Source organism: Mchenga conophoros, linkage group LG11 (genome assembly GCF_057382185.1).
Source record: "Mchenga conophoros isolate Kocher_MC1m ecotype Shallow Benthic linkage group LG11, M_conophoros_male_GT1.1, whole genome shotgun sequence".
NCBI classification, from domain to species: Eukaryota; Metazoa; Chordata; class Actinopteri; order Cichliformes; family Cichlidae; genus Mchenga; species Mchenga conophoros.
In genome coordinates, this window is record NC_140536.1 from 12838673 (window position 1) to 12851966 (window position 13294).

General features: G+C 41.7%; 1 protein-coding gene and 1 non-coding gene across 3 annotated transcripts; both read right to left on the reverse strand.

Moving 5' to 3' along the window:
- Nucleotides 1–92: 92 nt before the first annotated feature.
- atad2 (ATPase family AAA domain containing 2) lies at nt 93–13152 on the reverse strand. Of its 2 annotated transcripts, XM_085290947.1 has the most exons (30): nt 12647–13152; nt 11475–11608; nt 11086–11141; nt 10786–10972; nt 10562–10655; nt 10331–10412; nt 9576–9746; nt 9340–9460; nt 8956–8970; nt 8030–8131; nt 7708–7816; nt 7482–7597; nt 7051–7225; nt 6867–6955; nt 6369–6528; nt 6121–6211; nt 5737–5914; nt 5494–5630; nt 5181–5307; nt 4786–4972; nt 3955–4140; nt 3621–3756; nt 3198–3394; nt 2747–2906; nt 2504–2626; nt 2053–2223; nt 1243–1953; nt 861–994; nt 525–653; nt 93–299 (listed from the first exon to the last, which is right to left on the reverse strand). In XM_085290947.1, exons 1-30 carry the CDS (start codon nt 12839–12841, stop codon nt 267–269), a joined length of 4506 nt encoding a protein of 1501 aa, XP_085147073.1. In that variant the 5' UTR covers nt 12842–13152; the 3' UTR covers nt 93–266. The 2 variants fall into 2 exon arrangements, with proteins under 2 accessions (XP_085147073.1, XP_085147074.1); XM_085290948.1 differs by lacking the exon at nt 8956–8970 and having other exon boundaries at nt 12647–13151.
- Nucleotides 4527–4663, reverse strand: LOC146563702 (small nucleolar RNA SNORA5). Its single transcript, XR_014894511.1, has one exon. It is a non-coding gene; the product is annotated as a small nucleolar RNA SNORA5 (small nucleolar RNA).
- Nucleotides 13153–13294: the final 142 nt, after the last annotated feature.

Below are 13294 nucleotides of genomic sequence, written 5' to 3' on the forward strand. Positions count from 1 at the left end.
CTGAAGTGCACAAATATAGCAGATTTCTGTGGACCTAGTCATTTTTAAATGATCAGCTTGGGGATAAAAAAAAAGAAGGCACACAACAACAGTTAGAGGAAACCCATTTAATTAAATATAAACATGAGAAGTAGTACAAAGTATTAGCTAATGCAAATATAGGTGCCTGTGGATTTCTATGAAAATAGAACCAATTTGTTTCTATTTACACATATGGAAGGATGGGAATAACTATTAAAAATGACATTGCTGTTCATGTGGACATGTCAACAGAAGTCTTCAATTTCTTGCTCCATCTCCTAATAAAACAAACACACAAGGGAAGAACTACAGATTAGGAACATTAAAATACTAAAGCAAAAGTAGACATCTTTGAAAATAAAATACAAAACAAAACTGATCAACAAAGTTCAATTGTGATAAAATACTCATAATCATACAGAGACCCATCATTAAAGTTATCAGTTACACCAACTCAGAATATCTCCAGGAGCAAAGTTTACCAACGCTCCTCCAGTAATCACCTGTATTAGTGCAGTTTTGTTGTAGTCTCGTCTGTGTCTATAGATGCTCTGGCAGAGCAGAGCATACAGTTTCTCCAGCTTATACACCTCATAGCCTTCTGTTTTAGTTACCACCTGCTCCAACAGCACCTGAAAACACACAGGACAAAAAAAGGAATGGAATTACACATTTACAATATGTATGTATGTATGTATGTGTGTATATATATATATATATATATATATATATATATATATATATATGTAGGGAGAGAGAGAGAGAAATCTGCAGTTGAGCAGTTTAGTTCTCTTTTTTTCCTCGTTGTCAGCACACACTACACAGATGGTATCCCACACCTTTAATTTGTCTTTGTCCACAACTACAGGAGGGGTTTCCTCATCCAAGATCTGCAGAGCTTTGTCCACATTGATCATCTGCTGCTGCAGCACAGCGTTTTTCAGAGCCCGAGTCATTCGCCTCACGTTCCGCTCTGAGACACCAAACAAACATGCACACACAGGAAAACACACAAAATGTTTACACGATTGTAACAGACGATAGCCTGCTGGTATTTTCACTCTGAGGCCCAAGGACTGTGGTCTAGAAGCACTATACTAGTAATCTGCTTTCCCTGCTGGACATGACGTGTGCTTTTTTCCCCTTTCAGCAACATTTTCAACTAAACATCTGGTGTCACATTAAATGTGAGAAACCAGTCTTAGTGTGTTGACATCCAACCTGTGCCTGTGTCCTCCTCTCCTCTGGCAGCTGTGCAGGCATCTGTGGTTGAGGATTCTTCCACCTCCATTGGTTCAGCAGTGATGTTCTGCTCTGCCTCCTCTTCTGTAACTACCTTGATGTTTTCTTCCTGGCCTACACAGCGACTCGGCTCAGTCTGAGTTTTTGACAAGTTTAGAGTTTGAGCATTTACTGCGCGGGGATGCTGGTTATCTGCTTCAGCCTCAATGTAGCTGTGCTTGTTAGTGTTCACTGAAAGAGGTTTGTGGTTCTCTTCTGCTTCCTGTCCTAACAGCTTGTTTTCCTCTAAGTGATGTGCAACAGCATCGTCCACCTTCTCTTGTTCATTCTGCGTCTCGCTGTGATTTTCCAGTTTTGCTTTTTCACATGAGTTGACCTCATCTTCAGGATCTGCTTTCTTCTCCACTCTCCCCTCCTCACTGCTTTGCATTTTCTCAGAAAGTCCAAAACCATCTATGTGAGTTTCTGCAGGTTCTGACTCTGCATCAGCTATTGTATGATCCTCCTCTGCTCCATCGCCCTCATCACATTCTTCTCCTGCTTTCTCAACTTCATCCTCATCATCTCCATCCTCTTCCTCCTCATCAGACCCAAGCTGATCATCATTTTTGGACACGTGAGGAGAAATGGACTTCTTCTTTGCATAGTAGCCAGTGGACCATCGGCTCTTCCGACGTTTCTTCTTCTGGGCTGGGGGAAAAAAATGTTGTAATCCATAAACTGAGAGATTATTTGCAACTGATTTATGTGTATGATTATTTGCTACTAATTTAAGTGTATGATCTTTACCTGTATTTTTGGGCGTTGTAAAAGCAGAGGAACATGGATTATTAGTAGCTGGAATTGTGGATCCATCCAGCTGCTGTGAGCTGCTGTCGGTGATCTTAGCCTCAGCAGGAGATTTGGACTGTTTGGGAAGGACGTGGTAGAAGGAGGGAGTAAATCGTGTAGTGGAACAACCTGAGGTAGTCAAAAATAGAAATATGTACACTTTTACTTGTTTAAAACTGCAAATGAACTGCTCCTTAAGGAAACCTGAGACAAACAGAGTTTGTTATATCACATTAAAACTAAAAATTTCAGATTACTCAAGGTTTTTTTTTTTTTTTTTTATAGCCATTATTGATTGACCCCAGATTGTTTATTTTATAACTGAGCTAAACCAAACAGTCTTTTTAATTCCATTGGACCAGGACAAATGTCAATAATCATGCACACACACATAGAGACACAAACTGACCTCTTGCTCTGCGTGACTCCTTGGTCTCCTCACAAAGCTTCTCAAAATCTTCATCCAGTTCATCTTTGATGATAGCATGGACTGTGTCTTTCAGTGCACATGCTCTGTGCCGTATCTGACGATCTGAGAAAAAACAAACATTTACACTCCAATCAGCCTATGTGTGAGCACTTTGTATTTCACTGATTCTTCTCTTATCCATGGTGTATGTGCATGTGTGTGTCTGTTGTCCACTGTGTGTACCTGAGGGATCCCTGTCTGGGTTGTATTCGAGGGCATTCTGCCAGATGAGATCCACGTCCTGAAGGAACTCTTTGACTGTTCCGTACTGATGGAGGTCTATCCTGGAGAGGACTGTTGACAGGTCCATAGGCTTCTTGATCACTTCAGCATAATCTGGAACCTGAAACACAGGACAGATGCTGAGTGAAGGAAAGAGATGAAACCAAACATTTCAGAGGATCTCAGAGGACAAAATCGGTTGATATGAGCACGGCAGTAAATTGCACATTAAACTTGTCATTTGTGGGGATAGGTTTGCTGCCCCCCAGTGGCAGTATCTAAATACATACTTTAGCTAGGCAAATCTTTAACCTTCAGTCATTGCTCCCCTCCTGAAATATTCTCTACTGTAGTAATCCAGTGCTGTCTAAGGCATTGTTGGAGTACAAGGTAATAATAATAGCACTACTACCTCCTCTAAATCCACTGGCTTTGTAAAAGCCTTGAAGCGCTTATCTTGGGACAGACGGTTGGTGACATCACGTAAAAAGAGGCGAAGCTCTCTGAGGGTGTCTTCCTCCTGCTCCTCCAATCTCTGAGTCTCCTCTTGTGTTAGCTGACGTGGAGCTGGTAGAGGGGCGACTGGCAGCACTTCCAATGCATGAAGCACTGAGACAAGTGAAGAGTTGACAGATTTAATTCAATTATGTTTTGCAAGAGACAAAATGTATATCTTGGAAGCATCTGCTTTTAGCTTCCATCTAGGATAAGATGAACATTGCCGCACTGTGCGACCATATGAACAGATGTTGCACACTTAAACTACAAGACTGCTGCTTTGAGCCAATTTTAGTCATGAGCTGGGAGATATGTTAGTATGAATGTATAGGCTTACCAGCTTTCTTATTTGAGACAGGGGCCTTAGCAGCCTGGTTGAGGATTAGATCCTCAAAGAAGTCTCTTCTTTCCCTACTGGTGGGGACCTGAACTTGGAAAACCTCTCCGTACTCAAGCCGAAACAGCTCCTGTACCTGAGATGAAGAAGGTGAAAGGTGAGACTACCGCAGATGAATGCAGCTCTAAATTTTAGCGGGCCCTTTTGCATTCAGTAAAAACAGAGACACTGATTTATTACACCTTGTAAGAACATTTGACAAAGCAGATAATAACTGTTTATCCTCTGGCACATTTGCAACCCATGAAACAGAGCATTACTCATCTTTCCATACCTCAGTGCTGAGTTGGTCATAACGGAGGCTGCAGGTAGCGAGCAGAAGGATAGGAGAGAAGGCCGGGATGGAGCTCAAGAGACTCAGGAAAGTAGCTCTTAAAGCAGGACCAACTGTTTCCCACCACTGGCCAATGTGAGGGATGTACAGGATACTGGGGGAGGTTCTCTTGGCTTCAACAAAAATCTGCAGAACATGTGACAAGAGCAGTAAATTCTAATGCAATTGCAACATCTGGACTGAAATCTACAGACGTGGGTATGGACGTGTAACAGCCGTCAGTTCCCTGCCCCTCCTTCATTGTGACTAATCTATTCTGTGTGTTTTCCTTATGCTAAACGCTCCGCTTAAGCCTCGCCCAGGACTGGAGCATTAGTTTCTTCTGTCGTCTTCTCTTTTCTGTTCTCATGACCCTGAATGGACCAGTACCCCAGTTCCTGCTTCAATGATGCTGCACCATCAACCATACCTCCTGCTTAAAAGTGCAGCAAACTAGGGTGGCTTATGATTGTGTGTGAGAAGCCTGCTGCCATGCATCACTGTAAAATAACAGCATCTTCTTTCATACACGCACTTGTCTGTAGTACATAATTATCCCCACTGCTCATGGTACAAGGAAGTGGAGCCCATGAACTACAGTTTTTCTGTGGCAGCCATTTTGGCCAGTCAGGTCCACTTAAAAGAACACACTGAATTTGACAAGGCTGCAGAGGCAAAGATTGCCTCCAGACCACCTCAAGTCAACATGTACCTCTACATTTTCTTTAAATGCAAATGATCCAAATGTAACCATAATATCACATATTTAATTTGGCTTTATAGCTCATGTACCTGAGCACATGTCTCTTCTGGTGCAGTTGCGCTGGCTCCAAACAGCATGGCCATGTCCAGTGTGTACACCGTGAACTTCTCCAGAGCGTGGAGCACAGCAGGAGCTAGGTGAGAGCTCTGGCCTGAACCTGGTCTGCCCTCCAGCAGCAACCGGGGACGGTAGGATGTGGGCTGGCTCAACACGCTCCTACACAGGACAGACAGAGATACTGAGATGGTGAAGTAATAGGAATGTTTCACTTCAGTAACATCTGGGTCTCAGGCATTCCAGATAGCTAACAGAGAGGCAATGTAGAGACACAAAGTGGTAGAAGTAGATGGCCATTTGATTTAAAATTGATTTCAAACAGTACTTGTCAAAAATACCACCTTATATTTGAGACTATGTGTCCTACCTGTGGAGGTTCAGGAGGCCGTTAGCGGCAGGTGTTTTGTGTTGGGAGGTCTGTCCAATGGGGCAGACCTCAGAGTCCTCTTCCTCACTGAACATCAGATCATCATCAGATACAGCAAAGGCCACATCTTGGATCACACAAACACAGCAGGTAAATAATTACACCCTGAATTAAAGAAAATGAAAAAAGCTCTTTGTGTGTCGCATCTTTTTATTGTTTCTCTCAGTCTTTGATTTCTTGAAAGAATTCCTATGATGAACATAACATGCGTGTAGCAACAGAGCAAGAATAACAAGGTAAAGCAGGACCGCACCTTGTTCCCTCTTTCTCTTTAAGCCCATCTCAGCATGCGGAAACACTCTGCTGACTGTGAGGAGGATGCTCTGCAGGGCTGCATTCAGCAGTGGACGAATGGCAGGTACCAGAGCCTTAGCTGGTGACACTACCGCTCTAAAATAAATAAATAAATTATCATAATCATTATCAAAAGTACTTAACAGTATGTATGCAGCAACCAGGCTGCATAAGGACTGTGAAGACAGCACCAAAACTTTACCTCTGGGCAGCAGGTACCATCTTGGACATGGCAGACATAAAATCTTTGTTAGTGATGGAAATGGAGTTAACGTCAAGTACAAGTTTCTGTGATGAGGAGTAGATCTGTGGGTAGCGGCGCCGCAGTGCGCACAGGGCTGCCTCTGAAACGACCGCCTTGATGTCCGCTCCACAGTAACCTTAACAACAGAAAGTTTATTAATAAGCAAACTTTAACCTGTATGGCCAGAAAACTTCATGTGATCGCTTCCTAAATGAATTCAGGATTGTTAGTGTCTCAGGTTTATTCCTTCCTTCTTCCTATCACTTTTCAACTTACTTATACAGTATGGACAACTATAACTTAATGAAGCATGTATCTCTACGTGACATGTGCTCAACTTACCAACACATTTATCTGCCAGTTCCTCCAGAAAAGCCTCAGAGAGTGGAGGAGTCCACTGTCTGGTATGGATCTTTAGAATCTCCTTTCTTGCCTGCCATACAACATAAGATGCCAACAATTCATGTTCAGAACGAGCAATGCTGCTTTTTTTCTACTCATGCTAATGTGCAGCAGTATTGAAAACTACTAATATTTACAAAATACTACCAATATTTACTATATCGTATTGCTGAAACTACATTCCTCACCTCTCTGTCGGGAAGGCCAAACAGGAACTCTCTGTCAAAGCGTCCGGGTCTTCTCAGAGCTGGGTCGATGGAGTCCAGCCTGTTCGTAGCTCCAATCACAACCACTTCTCCTCTACTGTCCAATCCATCCATCAGAGCCAGGAGGGTCGACACAATGGAGCTACAGACACAAAGGGTTAGATTTAGTTTTCATTAACAGTCTTCTCTGTAACAAAAAGGACACACAGTGACACAACAAGCCCTAAATATTAAGGCTCACTCTATCAAGGTACCTAACTGAGACAGTGTAAACTGGAAAAAACAAACAAACAAAATAAAAACCGTTCTGCTTCATTTTTCTGGTGCGTTTTAGGGCTCTACATTTAGGAACTGAAAGAAGCTTCTGTAACAATTTCCTAATGTAAATTATACTTTATTCCTAATAAAATATACAAGCAAATGTTTATTTTACAGAGTTGTTAAATTTGAGATAAAGTCAAGACTGCAAACAAGCCTGACCTGTGAATCTGGTCCTGACGGCTGGACCTGACTGGAGCCAAACCATCAATCTCATCAAAGAAAATAATGGAGGGACGCATCTGATATGCCTGGAAAGAACCCAGTAAGAACCTATTAACACCTGATACATGTACAGGTATTAAATTTTTAATTTTCAACATAAAGGCAGATGAGTTCAGTTTACCTGGTCAAACAGGAGACGTAACTGTCTCTCAGATTCTCCAACCCACTTGCTGAGGCAGTCAGCTCCTTTCCTCATGAAGAACGAAACCTTTTTGTCGCCCTGACTGCACTCACTGGCTAAAGCTCTGGCTACAAGTGTTTTACCGGTGCCCGGGGGACCATAGAAGAGACAGCCCCTGAAAGACAAGAGAAAACCATAGCGATAGGGCTGTGCGATATGACCAAAATCTCATATCCCGATATAAGACATCTATCGTGCAAACATGTTTGTGTAATATCCTGTATATCTTGCATACATAGTGTAGTGTACTTTATGTAGCCTCATTATTTGGGAAAATAAATTGAAAAAAATCTTCAAACTACATTAAAAATAATGTGCAACCGTGACTTTTTGACACACAACTTTCTCCTGTTCACAAACACACTGCTTACCTGGGTGGCTGTATCTTGAACCTCTCAAACACCTCTGGGTAAAGCAGCGGGAACACCACCATCTCCTTTAGAGCTGAAATGTGTCTGCTCAAACCTCCGATGCTGTCAAACCGCACCTGATCGCATTCACAACAGAGTTACATTAGGATTACATGTTTAATGTGCTTTCGTGTAACATGTTTTTTCATTGCATCTGTTAATCGGGCCATTCTCTGACGCAGCTCACCGTCCTGTCAATCTGCATGGGGTCCACATCAGCGAGGCTAGCTCCGATCTTCATCCTGTCTTTGTGGATCCCCAGCAGGTCTTCTTTCACAAGGTTCATAGGTAAACATCTACAGGACACACAAACAAAAACTGTAAATAGCACCAGCATTTTATTATTATAAAACACAACAATCAGGAGTTCTGGTATTCTCACTAATGAGTCACAAGGCTAACCACAAGTTTTTCTTTAAAATCATTTGTACAACCTTTTATGTGTCTTATTTCACATTGCAAAAAAACCAGAAAACAAAACAACACCTTGATACACCTACTGCTCTCACCTATTGACTGACCGGCTCCTGTTCTTACTCCTCCGTCTCTGAAATTGCTCGTCGTCTGAGGAGGAGGACGTGGAGTCGCTGCTGTGGATGGCATGTCTCCTCCTGTGCACCAAAAGATGTGAACACAGCTTATTGTAAACAAACAAGGTTATCAGCATGGAGGCAGGTTACTATCACCAACAATGAGATTAGGATTAGAAGCCATCTGTAGCCACATATAAACTGTGACAAACAAAAAACAATACACCACCATTGGTCATCATTCATTAGTAGAAATCATATTGAGGAAAAAACAAAGCAAAATATCTGATTTGTACAAGTGTAGCAAAACAGGAGTGACTCATCCAACCACTTTAGATGACACCATCACCTGACGACACCTGAGCAACACACAGGGAGAGCTTCACTTGCAGAAAACTTAAAAGGCTTGTGAGGCCAAACCAATTGCACAACATTCAAACGTTTTTAAAGTGACAGAAGTTTCAGATTAGATGTGCAGAAATGAAAACAAGTGCACCCAAAAAAAGCTGTCAAATGTAATACAAAGTAATACAAAAATAAACTAAAATAGAAAGTTAGGGCATTTGCTCTGTAACGAGCAACAGGGGAACATAAAACTAATTAATGAATAATCAAGTTAAGTTTTTTCATTATCTACATTTTTCCACATGGTCAAGACTGATATTTAACTTATGATTATTCACTGACGAGCTCGGATTTTTTACAGCAGCCTAAAAGAAATGCTCTAAAGTGCATAACGTTTGAATGAAGATTGGTTCATCATCTCTTTACTCGCCACAGCAGAGTGAAACTCAAATGCACCAACAGCAATTACCAACAACCGCAGAGCTAACAAGGAGAGACTCTATTAAAGACAAACTACAAAAACTGTAAACACTGACAAAGAAGAGCAGTGAGGGTCTTACCTCTCAGAACTACTCCTGATGGTAGGACGGGGAAAAAAAGAGGAAGAAAAGAGGATGGATTTGACATGCAGTGATTATGCTAGCAACTAGTAGAAACAGTGTTATGGCAATAGCTGTCAAAGAATCTGTTTGAAATCAAGCCTTTGCCAAACATTTTTGAGTATGTCTGAGATGAGGATCTAAACAGGTATGTGACTGTTTAAAAAAGTTCATAGATAACCTGAGAAAAGTGGACAATGCGCTAAAATAATCCTGTCTGATTTAGTAATAAACATCTGTCACGTGTACAAATTTAAGAAAAACAAAACATAACAACATGAGGTGTTACTCCTGCATATGCTGTATGTACAGGGTAATGTTCGGTAGCCGAGCTGTGACACTAACCTGCTGGTTCTCCTCCTGTTGTAGGGGCTCCTCGGGGCTGTGGAGCTGAATCTGAACCTGCGCCTGGTAGATGAGGAGTGGTCCTTGAAGTACATGCTGCGCTTCCTGGTCTCTCTCGGTTCTACAAAAGAAAAGAAAGCATCCTTCAACAGTGCAAAATGACAAGACAAAAGCAATTTAAGCAATTATTCTAGTTAATCATGATGATGATCCACAGCTCTGAATGGACAGCATACCATCTAGTGGGGCCTGATAGCGGACCACGGTCTTTCGCTGTCTTAAGTCATAGCGTCTTTGGTTTTCTTCTTCCTCATCTTCAGCATCCTCATCATCTTCTTCTTCCTCCTCGTCATCTTCTCCATCTTCCTCCTCCTCTTCATCATCATCATTATCATCCTCATCCCCTCCTGTGAATTCAATGAAAATGTAAAACAAAAATGAAACACCACATGACACTGCTGCTGTCCAAACTTCACTATATGTTGAGATTGATGTTGAGATTAATCCTCCCCTGAAGAAGATAAACTCAGACCAGCATGCCTTCAACTAGAAACGTTCCTGGTTTCTAATAAACGTGAAAAAAAAATTAACTAACCGACTAGCCTAAAACTAACAAGCCCCTAGATATCAAGTTTTATTTGAGGAGCCTTTAATGGAAAATCTCAAAGCTGCCTAAACAAAAAAACAAGAAGGCAGTTTGTATCCGCAAAATAGCCAACAATAATAGCCCTAACAAAAATTTCAGGTCTTGATTAACAGAGTGATGGCATTTATTTTTTAAACAGTGACTGCAGCTCCATCTGGTGGCAAATGGCTGCATAATATTCAGGACACAAACCCTGCATTGGGTATCAATTCAAATGTTTATAATTAGATTAAACAACTGGTACGTCTGGTACTGAACAGTGACAGTAGCAAGTTGTGCACATTCCCACTGCACACAGTATTCCTAAACTGTGTTCCTAACATTACTAGACTTTAACCATCTCACCTTGGTTCTCTTTCTCAGTTTCTTTAGTCTTCACATTGTTCCTCAGAGACCTTCTCATTCTGCCACTTGTGTACACACTCAGCTGCTCAGAGGAAACAGAAACAAACACTCATCAGTTCAACAGCTCGAAGATGGCTTCACACCGTCATCTACTAGCTACCCACTCTCTATAAAAACACTACATTACAGAGCACCATGCAGAACTGTGAAGTTTCCTGTGTGGATTATCACCTCTTCCTTAGCGTCTCTATCCCGGTCTCGGTTCCCCAGCCTGCGTCTCATCTTCTGCATGTCGTCCATCTTCTGGAGAACAGCTTCAGCAGTGCTGAGGGACAAAGGAAGAATGGGACATTCATGTCTTATCTAATCCCTCATCAGCCCGCAGTGTATGGAACCGTGTTTGTTAAATACTACTAGAGATGACAGTTTTGCTGAGTGAATTCTGCTGAACTCACTTAGTAATTAGGCGGTCATACAGCACAGACTGGTTGCGGGAACCCAGTTTGTATCTGGTGATTCGAGAGCTGCGACGCACTGAGCGATGATCCTCGTCTTCCTCCTCTTCTTCCTCCACTTCTGGGCTTCGTAGGTTAAAGCGGCTCCTCTTGGGAGTGGATGAGCCTTCCACTTCATCCGGAACATCTGGGATGCAAAACATAAGCTCTCCCAAGTTAGATGTATAGAGACTAATATAGAAATATTAGTTACTCTACACTGCTTTAATTTAAAAGCATGGATTCTACAATACATGGTACCTGCTTGCTGCTTGCCATTCGATGCCTTTCCATCTCTCTGCAGCCTGGAAGATTTCCTGACAAATGATGACAAAATAATAATTTTCTTGTGTTATATTGCTGCATTTCATATACATTAAGCACTGATGGAAATCCACTGAGAACTAGATTTTGCATACAGCTGGTGAACTTGGATGGCAAAAATATTACAGTTTAAATTGGGCATTGATTCAGCTAGCTTACGAAAATATAAAAATCTCATTTTTATACCCATCAGTCATTTTAGTGAATGGCAGGTATTACACATTTAACACACAACCTTCAAATCTGCAGGTAGAGGCACCAGAGAGCTTGTTAAACAACACGACTAAAAAAATAATCAGTTAACAATGTGAGTGGTGTTGGATTACCTGGTACAGCAGCCTCCAACTTTGTCCTCATCAGCAGGGGAGCTGTTCTTGGGTCGCGAGTCCGCAAATGAGACCTCAAATTTAACCTTTTGCCCTCTGGTCCTCAGAGAGTGGTGGAGACCACTGTCCTCCCCCTGTTTCATATCAGCATGTGAGTGACACACAGTGCTGTTATAGTTTACAGAATATGTAGTCGGGAGTTAAAAGCTGCCTGTCCAATGAGTTAGGAAGTCAATCTCATGCTCAGATTAAGTGCAGTTAATGATTAACATTAGAGTGAAAAACTGATGTGCAGAGAGTGCACATCTACTAATCAGTTATCACCTGTGTACTGAAAGGACCTATTTATATATCATTAATTTACATAATTTATCTAGTTCACTTAAATTCCTTCACATGTAGTATCTTATATTTGAGATCACTCTTTAAAACGTGCTCACACACACACAAACACTAACATGTCTAACTCCAACTATGTTATGAGCTATAGGTAATTAATTAATTCAAAGCAAATATAGCAAACCGAAGCTCTGACATGAATGCAAAGAGGACTGCTGGGTGGAAGTGATGGTCATATGACTGAACAGCTATAAACTTGCTTTCCTGTGCATTAAACACGATAGTATCTTGGTTTGCTCTAGTAACTAAACCACTATTTGCTCCTCTAGTGCTGCGGCTGACCTCGGTTCCTGCAACTATTTATTTTCCATCAAGCAGATTTAAAAAGTACTTTTGTTATAAAGTAACAGACGGGTCTAAGATAAAGGTCAATGAAGAATTACTGAATGGACAGAAGCCTTATAATCTTTCTACTAACAATACAAACACGCACACGTAACTAACAGTGAGTTTAATTATGTGATATCATACGATGTTGTTATATGATTATGATGCAAATCAATAAGATGATTTAGTTAAGAAGTCATTTAGACTGCGATAATAAATGATTGTCACGCATGAATAAAAAATAATGTGACTATGCTTTTAACTCTTTCGATACATCATGATAGGTAACAAAGCGTCATAACTTAGTAATGCAGAGGAGAGGATAGTATTTAGCCAACTTAGCATGGTAGCTAAACTAGCACAGCAAAGTTGCATTCATAGCAGACTTATCCAACCAACAAACGGTTACTACTTATCTGACCAGCTGTTTCAGTGTGTGTTCTCACATTCGCAGTGTTGTTTTCAGGGCTGCTAAAGCTGTCATACGGGGCCCGGGAAGATCGGCTGAGCCGGGCGGACTTTCTCTGCGACGCGGGAAGCAGTGAGAGAAACTCGGAGCTCGTATCCAACTCAATCGTCCTCGTCGGTGTTGTCGCTACCGGCTCGGCTCCGACACTGCCGCTGCTGCGTAGTACCACCATCTTGGCTCTTAAACAACCTTATAATGACATGAACGACGAGCAATAAACTGTCAATCTACATTAAAATGACTGGCGGTTACGGAACCGCCGACACATTACATAAAACGGTATATCCACCAGCTGACGCACACTAGCTCCTTACTAAAGCCTTGATTTCTGGCGCCATAAACGTCATCAGAGGTTATGAGGTAAGCGGCAACGGCCTGCCGCTCGCAAAAATAGACCTCCTAGCTAAATGCAAAGCGGAGTAATAAGATGAACTTTACACGGGTAGTGAAATTAACTGTTAAAGTAGATTTATTTTCATCATGTCGATATTACGGCGGGTTTGAATGGTCGCAGTATTCGTAAAAACATTAGGAAGCGGAGGGACACACTACAATTTGAAAAAAAGGTGTTCCGGCTCATGTTAGAGCGCGCTCTGCTGTGAAGTACGCGCTCATTTAAGTCCGC

Bases quoted from the DNA above. Each gene is read 5' to 3' on its own strand.
- atad2 (XM_085290947.1), bottom strand. From the start codon at position 12,841: ATGGTGGTACTACGCAGCAGCGGCAGTGTCGGAGCCGAGCCGGTAGCG. The intron at 11,142-11,474 runs GTAATCCAACAC...ATCATTTGTCAG, and splicing joins GTTGGAGGCTGCTGTACCAG to GAAATCTTCCAGGCTGCAGA. The intron at 10,413-10,561 runs GTGATAATCCAC...TCCTCTGAGCAG, and splicing joins ATAGAGACGCTAAGGAAGAG to CTGAGTGTGTACACAAGTGG.